Source organism: Eptatretus burgeri, chromosome 2 (genome assembly GCF_056783735.1).
Source record: "Eptatretus burgeri isolate ZD-2024b chromosome 2, Ebu_testis_v1, whole genome shotgun sequence".
In the NCBI taxonomy this organism is placed as follows: Eukaryota; Metazoa; Chordata; class Myxini; order Myxiniformes; family Myxinidae; genus Eptatretus; species Eptatretus burgeri.
The window spans coordinates 139662258-139686404 of NC_140962.1; the positions used below are offsets into that span (position 1 = coordinate 139662258).

The 24147-nt window shown below is 42.4% G+C and overlaps 1 protein-coding gene across 2 annotated transcripts in view; it reads right to left on the bottom strand.

Annotated features, from left to right (window-relative positions):
* The window catches only part of LOC147033323 (15-hydroxyprostaglandin dehydrogenase [NAD(+)]-like), a 66715-nt gene that overhangs the window by 8839 nt on the left and 33729 nt on the right, over positions 1 to 24147 (bottom strand). Inside the window, exons 1-3 of one of the 2 annotated variants that reach the window (XM_085871539.1) lie at positions 15049 to 15202; positions 14253 to 14373; positions 8041 to 8147 (exon numbers count right to left, since the gene is read on the bottom strand). In XM_085871539.1, coding sequence (XP_085727665.1) covers positions 8041 to 8147; positions 14253 to 14373; positions 15049 to 15141 — 321 coding nt within the window. In that variant the 5' untranslated portion in view covers positions 15142 to 15202. Of the gene's footprint in view, positions 1 to 8040; positions 8148 to 14252; positions 14374 to 15048; positions 15203 to 24147 lie in introns of those variants that run through there. The other variant, XM_085871538.1, reaches the window with a different exon arrangement.

The window sequence follows — 24147 nt, forward strand, 5'->3', positions numbered from 1 at the left end:
ACCTGCACTGCACCAACCCCAGCATCGTCACCCATCCACACACACAAGCTACCTGCCATCCAGACAAGCCAATATTACCGTACCCCTCTGTCTCCAATGTTTCCAGGTACTTATCGAATTCCCATGTTAACTTATCCACTCCTGCTGCTGCCACTACCTTTCTGGGGAAACCATTCCATGCATTAACTACTCCACGACTGAAAGACCCCTGCCTTAGAACTGTCATAATTCTCATCGTTTTTACCCTCAAGCTCTGGCCCCTGGTCCTAGCACTGTTTGCTCTGCTGAAAAACCTCCACTGGACCAATCTTGTCCACACCGTTCATTATCTTACACATCTCCATCAGATGTCCTCTCAATTGCCTCTTTTATAATGTATAAAGTCCTGTCTCCTCCAAATGTTCCTCATAGCTGAGTCGAGCTAGCCTTGGAATCAATCTTGTAGCTTGATACCGTACCCTCTCTTTGGCACCTACATCCTTCCTCAGATGTGATGACGAAAACTGTCTTCAATGTTCTCGATGTGGCCTCACTGAATTCCTGTACAGTTAAAACTACCCCCTTTGATTTATGAGTTATTCCCCTATGAATACAACCAAAAACCCTGTTTGCTTTACCTATAGCTACCTGGCACTGCCCTGTCTGCTTACCTCCCTCACATATATATTACCACCCCCAGATCCCTCTCCTGTGTGACACACTTTAACATTGTCCCTTGCATCATGTAATCTCTATTGTCATTATTCTTACCCACCCCCAGCACCTTACACTTGCTGAGGTTAAATTGCATCTGTGAATCTTTTGCCCAATCTCTTAAAGTATCAAAACTTTCCTGAATTTGACACCATCCCTTCCGCTCGCTACCTAACTTCCAAGCTTTGTGTCATCTGTAAATTTAGAAAGCTGACTTTTCACCTCACTGTCAAAATCATTGCTGTAAATTATGAATAATAATGGTCCCAATACTGATCCCAAAGGTACCCCACGACTTGCGTCTTCCCAGCCAGACACTCACCCACTCACAGTCCCTCTTTATTTTTGAACACAAAGTCAAAGCTCGTGGACGTCAATGGTCGTTTGCTTCCTGTAAAGTTAAGGCTCTTTTGCTTCTTATCACTAAACCAGTTTCCAATCCAGTTAGCTACTCCACCAGCCACACCACAAGCCCTCACCTTCACCAACAACCTCCTCTGGGGTACCTTAATCAAATACCTTCTGAAAGAGAAGATGCACAACATCCATTGCACTTCCCTCATCCACCCAATCAGAAGTTACTTCGTCGAACTCCAAAAAATCAGTGAAACATTAATTATCTCCCTTTGGTAAGTCCATGGTGGCTACCTTTAATTAGTTTTAAATTATTCAAATGTTTCTTTGTCTGTTCCTTGTCTCTAACTCTAATGTCTCGAACACCTTCCCCACCACTGAAGTCAAGCGAACAGGTATATCATTCCCAAATTCTTCTCTGGAACCTTTCTTAAATACTGATGTTACATTTGCTTCTCTCCAATCCTCTGGTACCCATCCTGATTCCAACGAGCTGTTAAAGATATAACACCACGCTTATCTGCTCCGCCACCTCCTTCAATACTCTTGGATGCATAGTATCCGGCCCTGGAACTTTATTGTCCCTGAATTTTTCAAGCTGTTTCTTCAGTTCCTCTACATTTACATGGATCTCTTCCGAAAGCCCTTGCTCACCCCCGAGATACAGACTCTCCACTATTGGAAGTTCCCTTGACAGTTTTTGTGCTTCAACATTTACACAAGAACAATTTAATATACCTGCCGTCTCACCCTCATCGCCCGGTAATTCTCCTGTGCTATTCACCAATGGGCACACACTCCTCTTCAGCTTTTCTTTACCTTTTATTTACGAAAAGAATGTCATATTGTTATGTTTCGTATTCTTGTCTCTGTCATTTTCACATTCCCTTTTGGCCTGCCAAGTTATCTTCTTAACTAGTTCCTGTTTCCTCCTAAACTGATGAGAGTCGGACTCTAGTCCTGTTATTTTGTGATTATTAAATGCCTTCTGTTTATTCTTAGTTACACTTCACATTTGCTCCTTGAAGCTTGCCCATTTCTCCAATGCAGACTTCCTACTCATCGACTTTACCCAATCTAAAGCTCCCAAATCACTTCTCTTACCCTCAAAGTTTGCCCTTCTAAAATCCAACAACCTTACACCACTATCCCAAACTTCACATCTCACTAATAGAGTAGCGCTTGATATATTGTGGTTGCTTGACCCGAGATACTCTCCTACCTCCACCTTAACATGATGAGCCAACTATTTGTTTCGATGTATGTTTCCTTTGTATCCCAAGTTATCATATGCAATTTAATATACTGAAGAAGAACGACTACAAAAAGGGAAGAGGGATGATGGATTAATCCAGCGGATAAGGATTCAGAATGGTATGAATCATGCGCTTTATGGTAAAAGCATGAAACTTGGCACATGGGTCGAGCTAGCCAGAACATGCAAATTTTGATGGCGTGCCATCCCGGATTATGGTATGTGGTGACCATTTTTCAAAATGGCGGATTTTTTTTGTGTGTCAAGTTCCATATCTCAAAAACTATAATTGGTCTAAAATGTTTACATGGTGTCCACTTATCGTTTTTCTGAGGCGTACAATCCAGAAAAAAAGCATTGCTTAATGCACCAAACCACCACATGTACCTGTTTTTAAATACAATCACTTTCACGATAACTTTCCAAGTTATTTTGAGAAGTTCATGAACATGAGGTTGCCACACTCAACTCGCTGTCATAAACCTTTGCTTTCCCAACTACAAATATACCCCCCACAAGCAGAAGAGGTTAAAATGGTTCGCTTTTCAGGACACGATGTCATCTAAAGTGAATATTGTTATTCCAATGACGCCAACGGCAACAGCTAACGGTACGAACAGATTGGACAAAATGCGTTATTTGCCAAGAGGACAAGAATGACAGGCTATGTTGTCCAGCTGTTACAAAACACGGTGACCTCGGTTCAGGATATATCAGTCTTGCGGAGGATGTTATTGATTTTAACACCACTGGATGCCTACCAAAAACGATCGACATTTCGAGACTAAATGATGGAGATGGCATAGAGGCCACGCTGCGATGACATTCCGCCAAATTCCACACTGCTTGCAGGCTTCTGTACAGTAAAACCAGACTTCAATAAGCTGTGAAGAGGAAGAACATGGATGTAGATTTGGCTAGTGAATGTGTCAAAAAGCAAGCGAAGGGTCAACGACTTCCTCGACAACAGAATATTACCAAAACTCAGTGTGCTTGTTTTGCGACAAACCTGCAAGTTCGTCCGAACTATTGCAAGGGGCAGTCAAGAAAATGATTGGTGAGAGCCAAATGATGTGTTACAAAATTACTTGATGAGCAACTCTTAGCAAAAGTCTCCTCTGGAGACCTCATCGTGACTGAAGCAAAGTATCACACAAAGTGCTGAGTCGGCCTGTACAATGCTGCAACCAGAACAAAAACATCTGAACTAATATAATGACAATCCCGGAGGTCCGACAACAGAAGTCCATTATGCAAGAGTATTCGCCGTGCTTGGGGTGTTCATAGAGGACACACTTGCTGTGAGAAAAGAGCAAAAAAAATCTCCCCGGTGTTAAAGCTTTCACTTCTAATTTGGCTCTACAGCGACTCGCTTACGCAACTTTGAGTTGCTTATCCGTCAGTGCACTCAACAAGGTTGAATGATCGCACCTTAACAAATTTTCCTGAGCTGCAGGCCTTTAAAGAACTAGTACGTGCCCGTAAAAATAAATAAATAAATGAATAAATAAATATTCAAACCGCGAGCAACAAACAACAACCACACAGGCCGTTTCTTCGCTCTCGCGTGCCCGTACGTGCGTGGCCCGGAAGTTCGCATGTTATTCGCAGTTACAATTATTCGCAATTTAGTTTTAATACCCAATTATTCAATTAGCGCCAACGTATTTTACCTTTTCGCAATGTCATGGCAAGGAAAAACAAAAAGAGAAGAGAAGAGAGAGAAAAAAATTTACTTCCTGGTTCGGAGCATACCAGCACTCTGATGTTACCGAAATTTATACACTGTCTAATATGAAAACGATCATAACTTGGGGCATTGTGTTTATCTATAAATGCGCATAAGAAATCGAGAAATCATTATCCGGAAGCCCGTACATTGTAACCCGTAATGGGGAACGCGGCTGAGCTTCCCTTCTCCATCGGCCATGCCCACGCAACAACGTGTCTTGTCATTGGTTTGGTAAATAAATGGCCATAACTTGGGAAGCACTTGTCCGATTAATATCAAACCTTGAAAAGGCACATCCTCAGGTCCCCAGCAATATACCTGGCAAGTTTCAATTATATCGGACCAGTGGTTGTCGAGAAACAATGGCACTGCACTGTGAAATGCATGGGAAAATGATGCAGACGAGAATGCATTAACGCTTGCTCGTGCAGCAAGGATTGTATGCAAAGAAAGAACAAGAACAAAAACAGAGTTTGATGGCACTTTCCATGAAAACTGCCAAGCACAAGCTATTCCTCAGTCGCTGGTCACTCTGTGGCCATGTAATTGTATGGTGCTAAATTCACTGATCAGTCACTTGTGACAAACACATGCCTTACTAAGCTTCAACCAGTTATCACTACTTCATTGTCAGAAAGACACTCCATAACAATTGCATCAGACATGACCTAATAAGTTGCATGAGCCTCCTATTCCGATACATCTCGGGATCCTCATTCACATTACGAATTTGCAAGTAATATGAAAAGTTAAACACTGTGTGCCCACTGCAGCTGAAGAAATGTGTGTTCACCACATCTGCAGTCGACAACGTCAATCATCAAACTAGTTCAACAGCAGCTAGGAGCTCGTTGAACGGTACGGGGATCTCGGTATTCCAACACTTTGCTGATACTGACCATATCAATGCACTTGAGCCCATCACCGAGGTAGAAGAGTCTGAAGACAACACTGCCTCGGTGCCTACCAGCCTGCTCAAGAAACGTTTGCCCAGGCTGCCCATGTCATACACACAGATGCCACCTGTGACACAAAGCAAGCTGGAATGGTCTGCTCCGAAGATAGACCGGTCATTGAAGTCTGAGTGTCTGCTTGTGTCACCAGCTGTACAATTGGAATACAGGTGAGCTTTTTTTAAGATGATGAGCTTCAGAGTATAAGTGATGTTATGCATTTGATCACATGGATTCACTGGTTTATGGAGTGTGGCGGTGCCAGTACCTGTGCAGGAGGACGAAAGTCCGAGTCTTCATGTCCTTGGTGCTTCCAGTCTTGCTCTATGGATTTGAGACTTGGACTCTGACCAGAGATCTAAGACGGAGACTTAATTCCTTTGGTACCAGGTCTCTTCGGAGAATCCTTGGCTATCGCTAGTCGGACTTTGTGTCCAACGAGCAGTTGCTGAGAGAGACTTGGATGAGATTTGTTACCTGCATAGTCCGTGAGTGCCAGCAGCGGTTGTGTGGACATGTGGCTTGTTTTCCTGATATTGATCCTGCTCATCAGATTCTCTCAGCGACGGAACCTCGTGAGTGGAGAAGGTCAATGGGCTGACCAAATTCCTCGTGGTTGCAGCAGGTTGATCAGCATCTTAACGAGATGGGGATGGGCCAGGCATCTGCCTGGGGGATGGCCAGAGTGAGGCCCCTGGAGTATCGGCGGAAAGTGGACATAGCGACGCGCTGCTCCGGCACATGTTCCCATACCTGACCTGACCTGATCACATTTCTTCCATGCTTGCCTATTCTTGTATTCCGCAGATGGTTGCAACATTTGAGTTTCGCAGTAAAAATTGGAACTGATCCCAGCAAAGTATCGTGGGCAGCTTTCTATGCTAGTCGTGAAGATGTTACAAATACACGTGAGAACTGCATATCAGGTTGGGCATTGCTGGAGTCAAGCAATTGAGCAACTTCCCGAGCTTCCCAAGCCGGAAGGTTGTGGTTGGATGGGGACGTACGATGGAAAATGGGATGTTGGTTTGAGCACCCTTCCCAAGGCAAACAAAGTATGCAAATAACTTTTGTGCTGTGAATGCAGTGAAGGGTGCAAAGGAAACTGAAAATGCCTGAAAGTCACGCTGACATGCACAGCACTTTGCAAGCGTGGTGGCTCATGCTAAACCAGCAATGTGAAAACGAGCACAAAGTACTTGAATCAAAGTCTCCATGAGGGGGGTTGTCTACCCATGGTTTCGCGCGATTCATCTTTGAATATATGGTTCTGTTGTTTAACGGTAATGAAAAAAATGGATTTATTGATTTCTAAAATACCCCACAACTCTAATTTAGCAGAAGAATGAAATGTTCAGGGCTCTGATTTTTTTTTTTTTTTGCTCTCAGAATATTGGTTATTGAGTTGTTTTTTGTCAATTTCCAACAACGTGAAGCTACTGGACGAAGCCGCCATCTTTAAAACTGGCATATGTGCTGATTTTACGCAGTGGAAACTGCATTTTCTGGATTGTATGCCCCCAAAAACATATATGTAGACACCAGAATCTAACTTCAAGCCATAATACTTTCCGAGATATGGATCGTGACTCAGGAAATGGCCGCCACGACCACCATATATCTGAAATGGCACTCCATCTAAATTTACATATTTTGGCATAGTAAACATGTGTACCAAGTTTCATGCTTTAACCATAAAGTGCACGATACTCCCCCCACAGCTGCTGGACTAGATGAGTTGTTTTTGCTCTTTGTTTATGGCAGATAGATTGGAATATTTAGTGGAGAAGAGGTTGGGAGATGCACGGGGAAATTGCACTTGTATTTGTGAACCACCTTAAAAATGCTTACGACATGGTCCCAAGAGAGGTGGTGTTGGTAATGCTGAGACATATGAGAGTGCCAGAAGCAGAAGCTGGGATGGTGGAAAGCATTATGAGGGCACTAAGGGAAGAGTTTGGGTTGGATCTTCAATGTCAGAGTTCTGCATTAACATTAGTTGAGCCAGGGAAGTGCACTCAGCTGACTTCTGATCATTATGGTGATAGAACTAATCAGAAGGAATGTCAGTATGAAAGAAACCCGAAGCATGCTACTGGATGCAGATGCCCCAGCAATAGTAGTGAAGAGCAATCAGAAGATGCAGAAAGCACTGGAAGGGTGGAAGAAGGCATTTGAAAAACATGGACTAAAGCTGAGCTTGGAGAAGATGGAGGTAATGTGAGTCAAACAGCAGAGAGAAAGAGAGAAATTTAACATCAGGTTTGAAGGGAAGGGGAGAAGGCAGGGAAATAAATTTATGTACCTCGGTGTCTAGTGATGGTAGCTTGGAGGCAGAGGTAAGAAGGATACAAGTGGGTGTGAATGCATAGAGGAAAGTGCAGGGTTTAATGGTGGACAAGAAGGCATCGAGGAAGTTAAAAGTGTTAAGTCCTGAGGTCATGTGTAATACTGGCATACCTATGTGGTCTGCAGATAGTGGCACTGATGGAGCAGCAGCAACAGAGGCTGCATGTCTGTGAGAAAAACTGGGTCAGGAGGAATGTGGGAGTGAAGAGGGCGGATGGAAGGATAGATGGCCTGGTGGAGGAGACGAGCTTGATGGACAGATTGGTAAAGAGCCCACTGAAATGGGGCAGGGCACCTGGTATGGATTGGGGAAGACAGACTTCCAAAAAGAGAAGATGTGTTGAAAGAACCAGGCAGGAGAAAAAGGGGTAGACCACGGTTCAGATGGAAGGATTGTGTGAAGAGGGACAACAGAAAGGTGGAGTTGGATTGAGAGTGGAGAGAGATAGAGGGTGATGGAAGTGTTGTGGATACAGCACAGCAGCAACTCGGTACCGGTCAGCCTCACCCCATCTGAAGTGATTTTGAGGAAGAACATACATATCCTAAATTACGCTGTTATTTCAGGAACTTGTTACTGTCGCAATTTAAAAAAAAAAACACACATTGAAAAACAATTTGTAAAATCAATCCATTTATTAATCGTCAACCGTCTTGAAATATGAATCATGAATCTGAGAAATAATTACGAAACCAAAGCTTACCAGATTGATGCCGATCATTTTCTCCCATTCTTGCTCGTTCATGATTCCCGCATTGTTGATTACGATAGTCAATGAACCAAAATGTTCTTTGACCTTTTCAAAAGATTCTGTGAGAAAGAGATTAGTGAAGAATTGCAATTTGTATTGCTAAATAAGACTTTGATTCGCATGATTCCAATTTGTAATCTGGTGGAGAATTTTGGGTACTTTTGGGGTACCATCATGAACTCAATGCTCAGTTGTGAACACTCAGCAGGACATCCCAGTTGAGTGGACAACTGGAAATATAAGGTGTTTCAATTCAGTTATCGGTTACAACTGCCATCATGGATGAGAGACATGATTGGCATCAATATAATGAATTAGGGAGGAACCTTACCTCCATATTTCTATAAGCATTGTGCAGATTTTTGCTCTTGGTCTGCGATGATTCTTACAATGCCACAACATAAACAAAGCCAATGTGCTATTGGATTAGGATACCTTTTGGGGCATTATGCTGGGCTGATCCTTTGTAGAACTCGGCTTGAGCTGTTAAAACTGCCTCCAGTCACATTGCTTTAACATTGAGACTCTGGATAAAATGGGAGGCGTTGTGGACCTGCGGCAAACTAGAGGGAAAGTTTTTTTTTATATATATATATTGGCTTGTGTATTTTCATTGTCAACAGCATTTATATCAGCAACATCGTAAATGTACTGTTCACCAGTCTGTGATATCACATCAGAAAATTGCTTGATTGCATTCCTTTGGCTTGTAATCTCAACACAATTGTCCCCAAGGAGCATATCGGCGGGATGGAATAGATTGTCTATTTGGTTCCATTATCTTAAAATAACTCCAGGGCTTCAAGTTGGTTGTACACCACCAACTCACACCATCCTCAATCCTTTCCTTTTTAACAGTAATTTTCCCTACCTAACCCCATCATCTTCCTTGTAGTTCTTGGTGTGTGTGTCATTAATTGTTATCTCCATATGCGGGTTTTCTTGGTCTGAAAGTTACGGTCTGACGGCTCTTGTCAAGATCGTCACCGAGCCTCAGGCAGCTTCCAACTGCAGCTCACTTGTAGTGATCTGAAAGTTCTGTTCCAAGGGCTCTTTTCAACATCATCCCCGAACCTCGGGCAGCTTCCAAATGTAGGTCGTTTCTAGTGATCTGAAACTTTTGTTCCGTGGGCTCTTTACAAGGTCGTCACTGAGCCTCCGGCAGCCTCCAACTGGAGCTCGTTTGTCATAATGTTCCCAGCGGTTTTAAGATCTCCGTAAGGTTCTTCTTTATCATTCTCATTGCTCCGATTATCACTGGTACATTGTCGACATTCTTACAGCCTCCAGGATATTTTGACTTCATTTTTGAGATCTTGGTATTTGGTCATTTTCTTGATTTCCGTGTTGTTTACGTCAAAATCGCTTGGTACTGCAACCTCAATTAGAAATGCCATCTTTTCTTTTTTTGTGCCTTAGTACTATGTCCGGTGGCAAGGCTTTATTTTCTATGTCTACACTCGATGGGATCATCGGGTCGTATTTGAGCATTACTTCCTTGTTTTCAAATATTGCTTTTGGTTAATGTTTCCATGAGTAACTGTGACTGGGATATTGATGTTTTTGGAGATGTGCCAGTGGATTACTTTACAGACTTTGTTTTGCCTTTGTGTGTAGAGCTGTTCTGACATGAGTTTTTTTTTTCATCCCGCAAGGAGGTGACTCGTACTTTGTGTTTCTAACTTGCAAAACCTACACTTGTCCGATTAACTCAGTCCCACCATTTTCTTTAAGCCGTTTGTGTTATGTCCTTGTGGGCATTTCTAACGATTCATTCTCCATCCCAGTTGAGCTGGCTTCTTTTTAGCAATTCCACTGAGCCTTATTTGTCTATGCCCACTCTGTCCAACTCTTTCTTATATCTCCCTGCTCTCTTATAGTTCTCCCAGTTGGCGCTGTATACAAGTTGATATTTCGCTTTGTATTCTTGTCATTTTGGCAATTATTGAGGCTGTATGTGTTCGTGTTTCGGTTTCATTTGTGACATCTTCTATTCACAACTGTCTTTGGAAAAATAATTTTTGGAAATTTTTTGCAAGGTGGGTAACTGGATGTTACCCACCTTGTAACTGGATGTTACTGCGAGTTGATTTATGGTTTTGATGTTTTTTTCTCAGGGTGAGATACTTTTTGAGAATCAGCCTCATTGTATGTAGGTATTGTTGCACTCGCCAGAGGAGAGGGTATTGCATTTGGTTCTGTTTGTTTGTTACTCGGCAAAAAAAAAACATTTTTGACAAGTATGTTGATCGCCTGTTTTCTTTGTGTGTGTGTTTGTTTGTTTGTCTGTCCTTTTCTCGCTCGCCTCCAGACCAAACCACTCAACCGACCGTTCTGAAATTTTCCGAGATTAATGTCACCACCCTGCGACGGTCACGCATTGAAGTTTCATAAAATTTGGTCGACTGAATAGGTCGACATAGGCCAATCGGCCAATTTGAGGCAAATTTTCTAAAATCCTCAAATTTCATCCGATTGACTTGAAATTTGAACAGAATTTGCAAATCATGTCATTAAATCCAACTACCTATTGCTTTTGAGGTTATCTTGTGGTCAAAAGGTCAACATAGGCCATAAGGTCAACCTAAAATCGGCCAAATTTTTCATTTGTTTCGAAAATTGTTAATTTTCATTTGATTGACTTGAAATTTGAAGACCATTTGCATATCAGGTCGCTGAATTCAACCGCCTATTAATTTTGAGATCAACATCGGCCAAAAGGCCAAATTTTCTAAAATCCTCAATTTTCATCCGATTGACTTGAAATTTGAACAGAATTTGCATATCATGTCATTAAATCCAACTACCTATTGCTTTTGAGGTTATCTTGCGGTCAAAAGGTCAACATAGGCCATAAGGTCAACCTAAAATCGGCCAAATTTTTCATTTGTTTCGAAAATTGTTAATTTTCATTTGATTGACTTGAAATTTGAAGACCATTTGCATATCAGGTCGCTGAATTCAACCGCCTATTAATTTTGAGATCAACATCGGCCAAAAGGCCAAATTTTCTAAAATCCTCAATTTTCATCCAATTGACTTGAAATTTGAAGAGCATTTGCGTATGACATCGCTGAACTCAACCTCCTGTTAATTTTGAGACCAAAAGGTCAAAATTGGCCAAATTTCTAAAATCCTCAATTTTCATCCAATCGACTTGAAATTTGAAGAGCATTTGCAAATCAGGGTACCAAATTCAACCACCTATTAATTTTGAGATAAGCGTCGCCCAAAAGGTCAACATCGACCAAAAGGTCAAATTTCTAAAATCCTCAATTTTCATCCAATTGGCTTGAAATTTTAAGAGTATTTACATATCAGGTCACTGACTTCAACCACCTACTAATTTTGCAGTAAACATAGGCCAAAAGGTCGACATAGGCTAAAAAGCCAATTTGGGCCAAATTTTTGAAATCCTCAATTTTCATCCAATTGAGTTGAAATTTAAAAATGATTTACAGATCAGGTCATTGAACTCAACCACCTATTACTTTTATGATCAACATAGGTGAAAAGGTCAACATAGACCAAAAAGGTCAGCACAGGCCATATTTCTAAAATCATCAATTTTAATCCAATTAACTTGAAATTTGAAGAGCATTTGCATATCAGCTCACTGAATTCAAGTGCTTATTAATTTTGAGGTAAACATAGGCCAAAAGGTCAAAATAGGCCAAAAGGCCAAATTTTCTAAATTCCTCAATTTTTATCCAATTGACTTGAATTTTGAAGAGCATTTTCATGTCAGGTTGCTGAATTCAACGATCAATTAATTTTATGGTCAAAAGGTCAACAGGCCTAATCTTACTATAATTCACCGTCTGTCTGTTCCCAGTTACCGCAAAAACGGCTGAACCGATCTCAACCATTTTTTGGGTGTGTAATCCTGGGACCCCTTGGAGTAAAATAGGCATAAATAAAATAACATGACTCCCTTGACAGCTCCCAGAGAGAATGGGTGCTTCTAGTAGAGAAAATTGAGAGATAGGGCCAAAAACTAAATATATAACTCTATCTCAAAAAGTTGTGGACGAGTTGTATTGTGACAAAACAAGGTGGATGAGTTGATTAGGTTACAAGAACAAGCGGATTTGATTTTGGTTTGGATCCAGTCCATCAGTGGGATACAAAACGTGAACTGTTCCACCCGGCAGAGGTCTGCGCTCCACTGAGTGCCATTCTACTTTATGCTGTTTTGCCAAGATGTCACTATGAATGATTTTTCATTTGTTTGTTTGTCTGTCTGTTTGCACAGAACTTTAATATTTTTCTGTGCAACCGCTTATCAGATTGAGACAAAATTTTCACCAAAGGTGCGACTATGCATGTAGAATGTTTTAATGATAATTATAACGTCATAGGTCATGTGGTGTGGCAACCATGTTGGAAAAATGGGAAAAAATTGGACCACTGTATTTCTGAAACTGCACCAAGGAAAAAGTTTAAACTTGACGCATGGCAAGTACTCCTCATGGGCAGTGCCAGATTAAGGCATGGGCTTTATAGGCTGCAGCCCAGGGGCCTCTGCCAGCTGAGGGCCTCCAGAGATCAAGTGAAATTGATTTACTGTGAAAGTTACTTCATTTGTGAATGCAGAATGAAAGTATAAGTATGCTGAATTATCTTTTTTAAAAAGGGCTCAATTAATATACTGTATAATATACTGGAATTTTTTTCTTGCCCATTATTCCAACTCGTTGGCACTGGCAATCCTGATGACAATGAGACGATCTCATACTCGCTTAGGGCCTGTACAAGAAATCGCTCATTCCATCGAACCTTTCCTTCTTCTTCTTTCGTCATTGCTTTGATGGGCAATGTTCACTTGAAAAACTTTGTTGAGCAATTTGATGAATTCAGAGACAAGCATGAAACACCACAAGCTTCTGATATCTACATCCTTGTGCTAAAAAATGGATTAACTTCTTCATTCCCTGATGTTGAAATAGCACTACGGATTTACTTGTGTTTAATGATAACTAATGCGACTGGAGAGAGAAGTTTCTCCAGGCTGAAACATATAAAGAATGTACTCAGGTCAACAATGACACAAGAACAACTTGACAGACAAGCTGTCATGGCAATTGAAAATGATGTTCTCAAAAATTTACAATTTACTGATGTTTTGGAGAAATTTGTTACCAAGAAATTACGCAAAGCAAATGTTTGAATTTTAATTTTGTTTGGCCTTGTCAAATAAATTTAATATTTCAAAAACTTATTTTAGTTTTGAAAATATCACAATATCTCTTCTCTTTTTGTTGTGTTACACTTGCACCCATCTATGTTGTAGAAGTTGAATAAACTGATTTCAAGAATCCGAAATTCGATTTGTGTGCTTTTGTTAATTATCACTGGGGGCCTCACAGTATCTGTAGCCCAGGGGCCTACAGAATCGTAATTCGGCCCTGCTCATGGGGGAATAAATGTGATTTCTATGACATCATAGGTTCCTTCATTAAAACGGCATAATTGCAGATGTAGAATGCGACATCTAATCAGTACTAAAATATTTGAGGATCATTTGAGGGACATCTAATTTCAACTGTCAAGAATCAGCGATCCTGCAACAAGATGATGTACTGCAAGCACATTATGCGCTCGTAGTTAGAGAATATCTCGACATTGAAGAAGATGTCCAGAAGAACATGGAAATTTTTTTTATAATTTGTGCAGATAATGGAGGGAAGCATACAAATTAATTCCAACTAAAGTTTAACTGCATGCATTGGGACTTTTTGGCCACTCTGAACATGAGTAGTCACACCAACAGTGAAAATTTCATGTCAATCGGATAAGCGGTTGCAGAGAAAACAGAATATTAGCACGGACGGACAACCCGAAAAAAATGTCTCCGGTGATTTCGTCGACAGAGGCATAAAAATCGCATTGCATTGAAAGCACATGTACGAATTGCTTATGTTAAAGCTTTGTGTGTGATCAACTTTATTTGAATAATGCTTGGAATTTTATCTCAAATTTAGAACTTCCAAAGCAAAATTAATCAATTATTAGCAAGGAGGACTGGAGCTTGAAGCGTAAATGAACAACATGATAATCAAACAGCATGAACAAGAACGTTGTTGATAACGAGGAGAAGGTAAATGTAACAAGCTGTACAAAATCGCAGAAGGGATTTAAAGGGTAAAATGATGAGGACTTGCTCTCGAAATCGGTGGAGGTCACATCACAGTGAATGGCGAGTGTGCGCCCAGCTCCATACAATTGCTCCAGCTCCGCCGCCTTTGACTTCACCTCCTCTTCCAAAATATCCAGCAGTGCAACCTGGTAGGATTCACACAACATATATTTGCCTTGTTGATGCTCTCTCAGCTGAGCAGTTCCCTTGTGATGCTGAGATGCCAAGTTAAAATGACTCAGACTATTCGGTAAACATATTCTTGCGTTTGTTTTTTTTTTAGTTGATGAGATCACATAAAACTGATAAAAGCTACACTGTGCCTTTGAGGTCGGGGGAAAACAAACACCGAGAATGCCTCACGATAAGCCATGAAAAGAGCAGTCTCGATAAGCTCTATGTTTTTTTTAAGACCAAAATACTTGGGGAGATCATTTTATGTACAAAGGCACCCATAGAAGGTCCACTTCCCGATGCACTTTGAACGACACTCCTTTGGAAACCTCAAGGTCAAAACCTCCCTTTTGAAACATTTTTCTTTTAACACTTTGAGGTTTATACTGAAATGGACAAAGGACTTGTGAAGCAAACACGAAAACACAGACACACACCTTTGAGAACAACAAAACATCATGGCTTGGTCCCTTACGAAAACAGAGGTGAATACTTCTTCGAGCATTGGGACGACTTCACGATCTCCCTTCTGAAACCCGCACATGGAGATAACAACCAACGGCAAACTACACGAACACACAGTTCAGGGAACAGTTTACACACACGAACTACAAACAGGAGTGTGGAGGCGTGCTGCGCAAGCACACCTTGGCACCTCTACGGAGGAGCGCGTCCGCCAAAGCTGCTCCCAGACCTTGAGCCGCACCCATGACCAACGCCGTGGATCCGGAGAGCGACATCGCACCGACTTGATCCGAGAACAAAACTCTGACTGAGTGCTCTGTTCCACTGGCTCTGATGAAACTCCTTTTATTGCTGCCATCATGTCCTCCCATGAACAGCTCTAGTCACACCCATAACAGGCCACACACTTTCAGTTTCTCATCAATTTGAGATCACTGCAAAGCTAGTTCTTCAGTACATCTGAAAAATGGCAAAAACTTTGACCCGTACATACCCCACTGCCAGCACCACTAACAAGGGGAGAGATTTTCTCAAATTTAATTCAAAATTGGAGTTCTTGGAATGGTTTCATCGCACAAGATCAATGTTGCTGTGATATTTCAGTGTCGCAAAGCCTGTCTGTGGTTTCCTTCTTGCCCATTCAATTCCTCGAGAGAGGAATCATGGCATGATCACGGATGTAATATGTGAACCAACCTGCGAGGACCTTTCAGCTGGTAAATTTCTCCTGCCTGGGCAACTGCCTCCTTGAATTAGTGCAGTCCCATTCTTCTGTCCAGCGTTCTTAGATAGTAATACACTGTCATCTTCCATCTACCTGTGATTTTCCTATCGTGATAACCCTCACCCCCCTGGTGAGGATGCATTGACTGAAGGCAGTCGTGAGGGTACAGCAATAGAGATTGGTAGGAATGAGGTCTGCGAGACAGTTTTTGTGGGTGATGAGACAATGAAATATGTCGTTTCTTCATTCTTCAGGAAGCATTGTGGAGATATAATTCTGTGCAGTTTTGAAAGAGCAGGAGTTAGGGACATTGAAGGAAGGGTAAACGATATTGTATCGGGTCATGGTATAGGAAGAAGTTGGTGGTGGTACACCGAGGAGTGAACGATGTAGGGAAAGTTTACTCAGAGGTTTTGAAAAATAGATACAGGATATTGGGTAATCGGCTGAAAGCAAAGGGTTGTGAGGTCATGTTTTCTGGGAACCTCCCAAGATTAATGCCTGGTGTTGGCTTAATGGTTAGGGTGGCAGGCTTTGGATCCTAGGGTCCTGAGTTCAAATCCCACTGAGCTGTTAAATTAATACCAGGTGGGGTTAACTCGGCCTGTCATCCTTCCGAGGTCGGCAAAATGAGTGCCAGCATGCTGGTACACTGTGTCGGAGTGGCGACCCGTCCAGGATTGTGCCCAATAGCAAAGGAGACTGCTTAAGTAACACCAACGCTCTGGACAGAGTATGGTCCCCATCTCCTACTCCTCCTCCTCCCAAGATTAGGAAATTAAACAGAAATTATGAACAGAGTTATAGATGTCAACCATAATGGCGAGAAGAATGGTGTCAGGAGGAAGGTTTTGCATTTAAGGAGCAGTGGGAATCATTTTGGGGACAAAGGGAGTATTTCCAGAATGATGGCTGTCTGTTAAATCGAAAGGGGGCAGCAAGGTTTGCAGTGATGAATTGAGGAAGGAATTCAGGCTTTTTTTTAGGTCAACGGAAGGTGGAGGAAGCTACAAACTTAGGAACTGATGATGCAAGTCCATTAATACCACTACAGTGCATTTCATCAGATCCTGCTGTCAAGAGAATCTATGAAATACGGTGGCATCGTAAACCCGTTCAGGACAGTGGTGTACCAGAATATAATGTACAAGATCCACCATGGGCATGCTATGCCTGGTGTTGGTTTAATGGTTAGGGTGGTAGGCTTGGGATCCGAGGATCCTGAGTTCAAATCCCACTCGGTTGTTGAATTAATACCAGGTAGGGTTGACTCTGCCTGTCATCCTTCCGAGGTCGGAAAAATGGGTGCCAGCTTGCTGGTATCCTGTGGCAGAGTGGCGACCCGTCCAGGATTGTGCCCAATGGCCAAGGTGACTGCTTTGGCAGCACCTACAGAGTATGCTCTGCACAGAGTATGATCCCAATGGATGGATGGATGGATGGATGGGCATGCTGGGTTCGGAAACCTGCCTTGGAATAATTAATGCATCACACACTCAGGGACCTCCTCCAAGAAGGCACAGCAGCAAAATTAGCCGACGACCTACATTATGGACAAAATGCATGTGAATAAATGTTATTTAATATGGGACTTTCAAAAATGAGACCTTTTGCGCGCGCGTGTGCGTGCGTGTTTACAGTTTTTCCGTTCACCTCGCCGGGCACTTTTAACCTGCCATTGCCAGCATGAAATCTATGATTCAAATAGTCTTACAAACATAATGTTCAGCATTGAGACGAAAGAGTGGCAATTTCGAAATGGTGAACCATAATTGTGTTCCTGAATGAAAATCAGACTCACAGAAATATAGGAACTTGAGAAATATCCTTGGAGCGAAGGAGTTGGTTGTTCGTTTCCTGTTACTACTGTCGTGTCCAGGAGAGTTTGCCCCTACCTGGACGGATAGCCGAGTGATTTCCCTTTGGAAGCGAACAGCCGAGATTCTCGGGAGATTATTGGTGTGCGCGGGACGGGACGGCGGCAAAGGCACGTAGCAGATGGAAGCACAGCACAGGGGTTTACACTCGAACCCACGACAAATAGACAACACAAGCAACTTAAATAAATACGGGGTTTAACGAAAATAAATCAAATAATTACAATGGTAATAAATCAAAACGGGGTGATAATAACGGAACGTGGGGTAAAACTAAATCTAATTTCAAGGCGCCTCCACACAGACTTTAATACAGACAAGGGGACAGAATAAATAAAAGAACAAGCCGGTAGGCGACATGGGTGGTCGCTAGACTAAGGCGAATTTGAAATATGTAGATAAGAGAACACATCAGATGGCATTTTTGCCGTTCGTTGTTCCATATAGGAACGTGACGAGCAACTGTCCATTCATCATTTGTGTTCGATTCCCTAACCCTACGTTAGGGAATCCCAACGCGAACGTTGGGGTGAAAGCATATCGTAATATAATTGTATACTAGTCATTCAGTTTTTGAGGCATCGGGCTGAATTTTTTTTTTTACAAAGAGGTTGATTATAGTGCGCAAAAAGCGTGGAAGCCGATTTTTGATTTTTAAAAAATATATATTTTTCGGATTTTTTTCAAAAATTTCAAAGTCCCGTTGCTAAGCAACGGTGGCATCCATAGCAACGGTGCTCAAAAGCATACAACTAGATCCAGGTATGAACCTACCAGTCAAGTTTCATCAAAATCGGGTTACTCCTCTGGCCTCCAGAGCTGTCCATTACATACAAACAAACAGACAGACGTTCAGACAGACGGAAAACCTGAGACAAAGGGTAGTCTGGGGACCACCCAAAAATCCTTCCTTTATCCCGGCACTTAGCTGTGTGCCCAGAGATGAGTTTTTGGAGCTTGAAGTTCATCAAACCGCTTCGTCACTGCGCGGGAAAATGCTCACAAAATGTCGCCTCGCCGCTCTCTGGGTGGGAAAACGTACAGAACGAAATTTAGGTGGCGATACTCAACACCAGGGTTCAGAAGCCGCCGTGCAGCTTCTTTCGTCGATCGCATTTGCTGACGCCACTGCTCTGCAGAATGGCGCAGTCTTCCTCCGATAGCACAGCACGAGGCTTCGAGGCTGGTCTCTCATGATCCAGCCAACAGTCAATGGCCAGCATCTTGCTCCACCATGCAAGCCGATTCACCTCAGCACGAACACAAGAATCATGCAGTCTTGCTCACTGTGTCGAGGGGAAGCCAGCCGTAATGCCCTTCTCTTTCAACCGCCTATCCTGCCTCCATCGCTTCTCTCCCGCTCCGAACCTCTTGTCCCGGACTGCCTTCTTGTCGCACAACGCGAGACTCTCATCCTAACGTCCCTCTCCTCCACTCTGATGTCATGCCCATCAATCATCCAATTCGGCAGGAGTGGTTTGCTAGTTGTCACCCCTGGAGGCATTGTTTGGATGTGCGGCTTGGTTGTTGTTGTTTTAAGGACATGATCCCTTTTTTTATCACCGGTCTTGAGATGCAAAAACATAGGAAAAGGTCAGAGGGGGAAATCATATACTGGGAGAAATTATCCTTAATCCCTACCTAATTTAACACAGCACCCCCACCCGTAATATGGACTTAAGCTCACAGTTTCCCCACTTAATTTACATCAAGATGTCTCATGCATGTCCACGGTCCAAGCAACTACATACAATCCTATCTTTCCTATGAAATTCCTTCATCTACCCCACAAACATAACAATACATTTAGTTAGTGGCAGCCATGGTTATCTCTCACACACACACACACACACACACACACACACACACACACACACACACACACACACACACACACACACACACACACACACACACACACACACACACACACACACACACACACACACATTCTCCTTTCACTAAAAGATGTAAAAATGGAGTATAATTGCCCTCACTAGAAGAAAGGGTATTGTATTGGGGTCCATTTGTCTGTTTGTTTGTCCACACAAAATGTGAGTACATGTATGAATTACATTTGTCCCTTAAAAACCCCAAGACTCCTTAAGACCCGTAAAACCATAAACAAGCCCAATACCCATTGTGACCATGAAGACCCAAAAGACCCAGAGGACCCAGAGCACCCAAATGACCTTGAAGACCCAAAAGATACATAAGACCCAGAGGACCAAAAAGACCCCTAATATCCTTTAGACCTTTAAGACCCAGAAGACCCTTTTGACCCCTAGATATTTGAAGACACCTAAGACAATTTGGACCCCAAAAGACCCCATTACACCCTTTACAATACTACAACCTCTCAGACCCTTTCAATCCTCATAAACTCTTTAGAACCCTGAAGACCCTCAGACTCCTTTCTCTCCTTTAGACCTTCACACCTTTCATGACCCTGTAGACCCCTTTTAGACATTGTAAGACCCTTTATACCCCTTCAGACAATTCCAACCCTTTAGACCATAAATTACACTCTTTAGACCCTTTCGACCTTTGAAGACCCTTTACACCATTCCAGACTGTTCGACCTTTCCACCTTTCAACCCTTGGCCTTTACAACTTTTCTGACCTTTGACATTTACAAATTTACAACTGGACCATTTAGACTTTTCATTTGCAATCAAGGACCTTTAATTTAATACATCCTTCCATTTATTTGCCACACAAAACAAGTCCTGGCGAGGGTCTACAATCTCTAATTGCTCTTTCTTGTTTCTCTTGTGGCCCCTGGAACCAAACACAAGATATCGTCTGGGTTAAGGTAGTATATCATCTGGGGAAGAAAAAGCAGGATTCCTGTTGGGCCTTCAAAGTCATCTTGGACAGTTGTGAAACAAGAGATGAGGTGCTGAGTGGAGTAAGTGACATACCAGTGAAGCAAGGTGGATGCTCCGCACAGATTGCCTGAGACATGAAAATTACGGAACAAAATGATTACAAGAAGCTTAGAGAAGAGTTGAAGTCCAGAATCGAGGGTGGAGGGAGTAACCTGACCATACGGAATGGGAGGATAGTGAAAATGGTTTCATCCAGGCCCAGCATCAGCTGGGAAATAAATCACGAAGTCAATGTGATGACCATGCAAATACATTTGGTTCAAGTTTAACTTCTATGGGTTCTTTGAAATCAAGTTTGTCGACTTCGAGTTCTTCAAATTTAAGGACAGATAAAACCACTAGAACAAGTTTTAAATCTCTGAAATGTATTCATACCAATTGTGACTATGCTCAACAAAAGGGATGAGATGAAAGCTCAAGTGGCGAGGGTCTACAATGTCATTGTGTCCATTGATCATCCAGATATTATTGCATTGACTGAGATTTTGCTTAAAATTGCTTGTGATGAGAATCAACTTTGTGAACTGTATTTACAAGGATATCAACTTTTCGTGCCTGCCATTATGAAGAGAGGAATTTCAGTTTCTGTTAAGGACACTATTACAAACATCTATTGGCGACATAGAAGAGTGCTCTTTCCAGGAGTCAATTTGGATAAATATCACTTCTACTGAAGGATCCAGTTTGTTTTTTTGGGTGTATATATCGAAGTCTTGCAAGCTCTTCCACAAACAATGCTGGCTTGTGTTTATTATTAATGAGAGTAACTCAATTACACTACTGAAAACTGGTTGTTGTTGGTGATTTTAATTGCAAGGACATCAATTGGCAAGTTTCCCATATTGTTGCAGCAGGCTCGAGTTCTTTTCTGGATTGCGTTTATGATTTATTTTCATATCAACATGCAGATGAACCCACGCGGACTCGGGATTGTCAAGAGCTAAGCTTCCGAGATTTGGTTTTGTCAAATGAGGAAGACTTGGTAACAAATCTGATGAGGTGTCCACCAATAGGAAAGAGTGATCATGTCACACCGTGTTTTGAGATAGATATGTGTTATCAGTTAAAGTGTGATAAGTTGGATAGTAAGAGTTGTTATCATGGAGACAACGACAGCATAAGGAAAAGTTTAAGCCACTTGGACTGGGAGAGCATAATGCAGAACAGAACAGGACAAGCATGGAAGCTTTTTAAAAGCAGGATGAAAGCTTGCATCGAGGAACTTATTCCAGTGCGGAAGAAGACTATAAAGAGTAAACCCCAGTTGATGTCTGTGACTGCAATGCAATCAATACGTTCCAAGCACAGGAAATGGGCTGGATACCAGAAAAACAGGACTTTGGTAAATGGAATTAATTTATTATTGCACAAAATGAGGCAACCTGTATCATCAGGCAGGCAACAGAAAATTTTGATAAAAAGTTAGCATGTTAGGTGAAAGTAAATCCAAAGAGTTTCTGGAGTTATGTAAGAAACCAGACAAAAACCAAGAGGGGAATTCCTAAATTACGGCAGCAGGACGGTGTCTTCACAGAAATTGCTTTACAAAAGCACAGACACAATAATTTTTTGCTTGTGTGTTTACAATTGAGGACTTGTCGTCCACACCAGTGTTGAAAAATAGGAACTATTCGGATGTGCGAAATGAAGTGGAGTTTACGGATGAGAAAATAGAGAAATACTTGAAGTCACAGATTTATCCCCTCTCGTCTTCAGTTGTCCGACCCTTCCTCCTGCCAATGGTTCACTGAAGCTTGTGGCGAGGCAGTTGTCCTGAAACAACTTGCCTTTGCCTCGTGGAAAGCAAACCCAACTGAGGGTAATCTCAGTTCCTTCTGTAAAGCTCGGCACAACCTGATAGCATCTAATCAAATCTGTTTCCTTTCATTCCTCTTTTTTCCAGCCTTTGAAATAAATTCCCACACTCTCTTCAATCCCATTCTTCCCTCCAGGTTTTCAAAACAGCTGTTCAGCCCCACATCTTATCGTCCCCCATCCAAATCCTCGATCTTTTATACCCCCGTTAATCCACCCCAAACCCACCTCCTTCAAATTCCCTGCTTTCCTTCCTGAAAGTCCCTGTAATGTCCATCTTGTATTCGCCATGTTCCCCATCCCATCCCTCTCCATTCCACAGATCTCCAAATGTCTCTGTTCCCCAATGTTTTGTCCTTCCCACTCCTACCTGTCTTGTCTCATTCCCCCCTTGCTGTGCGTTGTGTGTTAGCTCTCACATGAGCCTCGACAACGTATACAAAAAAAAGAAAAAAAGGGGGGCTTAACCCCCCTAAAATATGCATTTGCTTTCTTCTCAGAAACTTCACATACAATTCCAATGAAACTTGACCACCACCTTCATCACTCGTGATGTACGAAAGTTTGTTCATGACATTAAAAAATTGGGGTCTCAGAGACTTTACGGTCTAACAGCTTGGGGTCTCAGAGACCTCTAACAATTGGGGTCTCAGAGACGAGTTGCTCCCCAAAATGTGTGTCTGCTTTCCTATCTGAAAGCACACACACAATTTCAATGAAACTTCACCACAACCTTTATCACCCATGATGTACCAAAGTTTGTTCATGGCATGAAAAAAAAAATCCATAGGTATTTACTTTCTTCTCCATTATATATTATGTGGGTCATCCATGTCTTCCAGTGGTTCCTTGGTTATCTTATCCAGCTGCTACCAGGTGAGTGCCTAGGCGTATTGCCCCATGTTTTATTATAGATAGATGGATGAAGTATATACTTGAACATCCTCTATCCCCCCCCCAATTAGGCCAACCTCCCCCTTCAAAATCTGTCCCATATTTACTCTCCACCCCTCTCCAATCTGTCCTAACTTTACACTCACCCCCTTTCACAACCCCAACTCTGTCCTCCCCTACTCCTGCTCCAAAGAGCAAAGAGGCATTCCCACAACAAAACAGTGGAATATTTAATGCTTTCCCCTTCCCTCTCATGTTATAATTATATTGGTGGACACCTAGTCAAATTCACAACCAAATCTTCGTCATTTGACAAAAACAAATCAAGCAAACTTGGCTCTAGAACCTCCCGAATTCACGTGGGTTCAACTTGTTTTTCTTTTTTTTGTATACACTGTCAAGGCTCGGATGAGAACGAACACACATAATGTACAACAAGGGGAGCAGGAGACAACAGGAGCAGGAGAGGGGAGGAAAAAGGTGGGGAACAGAGACATGAGATCTGTGGAAGGGAGAGGGATGGGGTTGGGTATACGGGGTAAGCAAGATGAACACGACAGGGACTTTCAAGAAGGAAAGCAGGGAATTTAAAGGAGGTGGATTTGGGGTGGATTAGCAGGGGTACAAAAGATCGTGGTTTTGGATGGGGGAAGGTAAGAGATGGTGGTGAGCAGCTGTTTTGAAGACCTGGAGGGAAGAGTGGGATTGAAGAGAGTGGGGGATTTTGTTCCAAAGGTGGAGAATAAAGAGGAATGGAAGAGTGAAGGTGAGCAGTGATTCTTGATTTTGGTAGTTTTACCAGAAGGGGGTGCTGGCGGACGTTGAGTGTCCTGCGGAAATGTTGGGGGCATATCACAGACAGAGCAGGGGGGGCGAGGCCGGAGAGGAGACGGTAGAAGACAGAAAGACTACCGACCTGCTTTTGGTGAGAGTGAGAGACCCAAATACTCAGCCTCATTGCGGGAGATACCAATGATCCTAAATGCCTTGGTTTCTACAGCATGAAGCTGAGAAAGGTTGGAGGTAGGAGCACCAGCCCAGAGGAGAGAGCAGTACTCCGTCAGGCTGCAGACAAAAGCT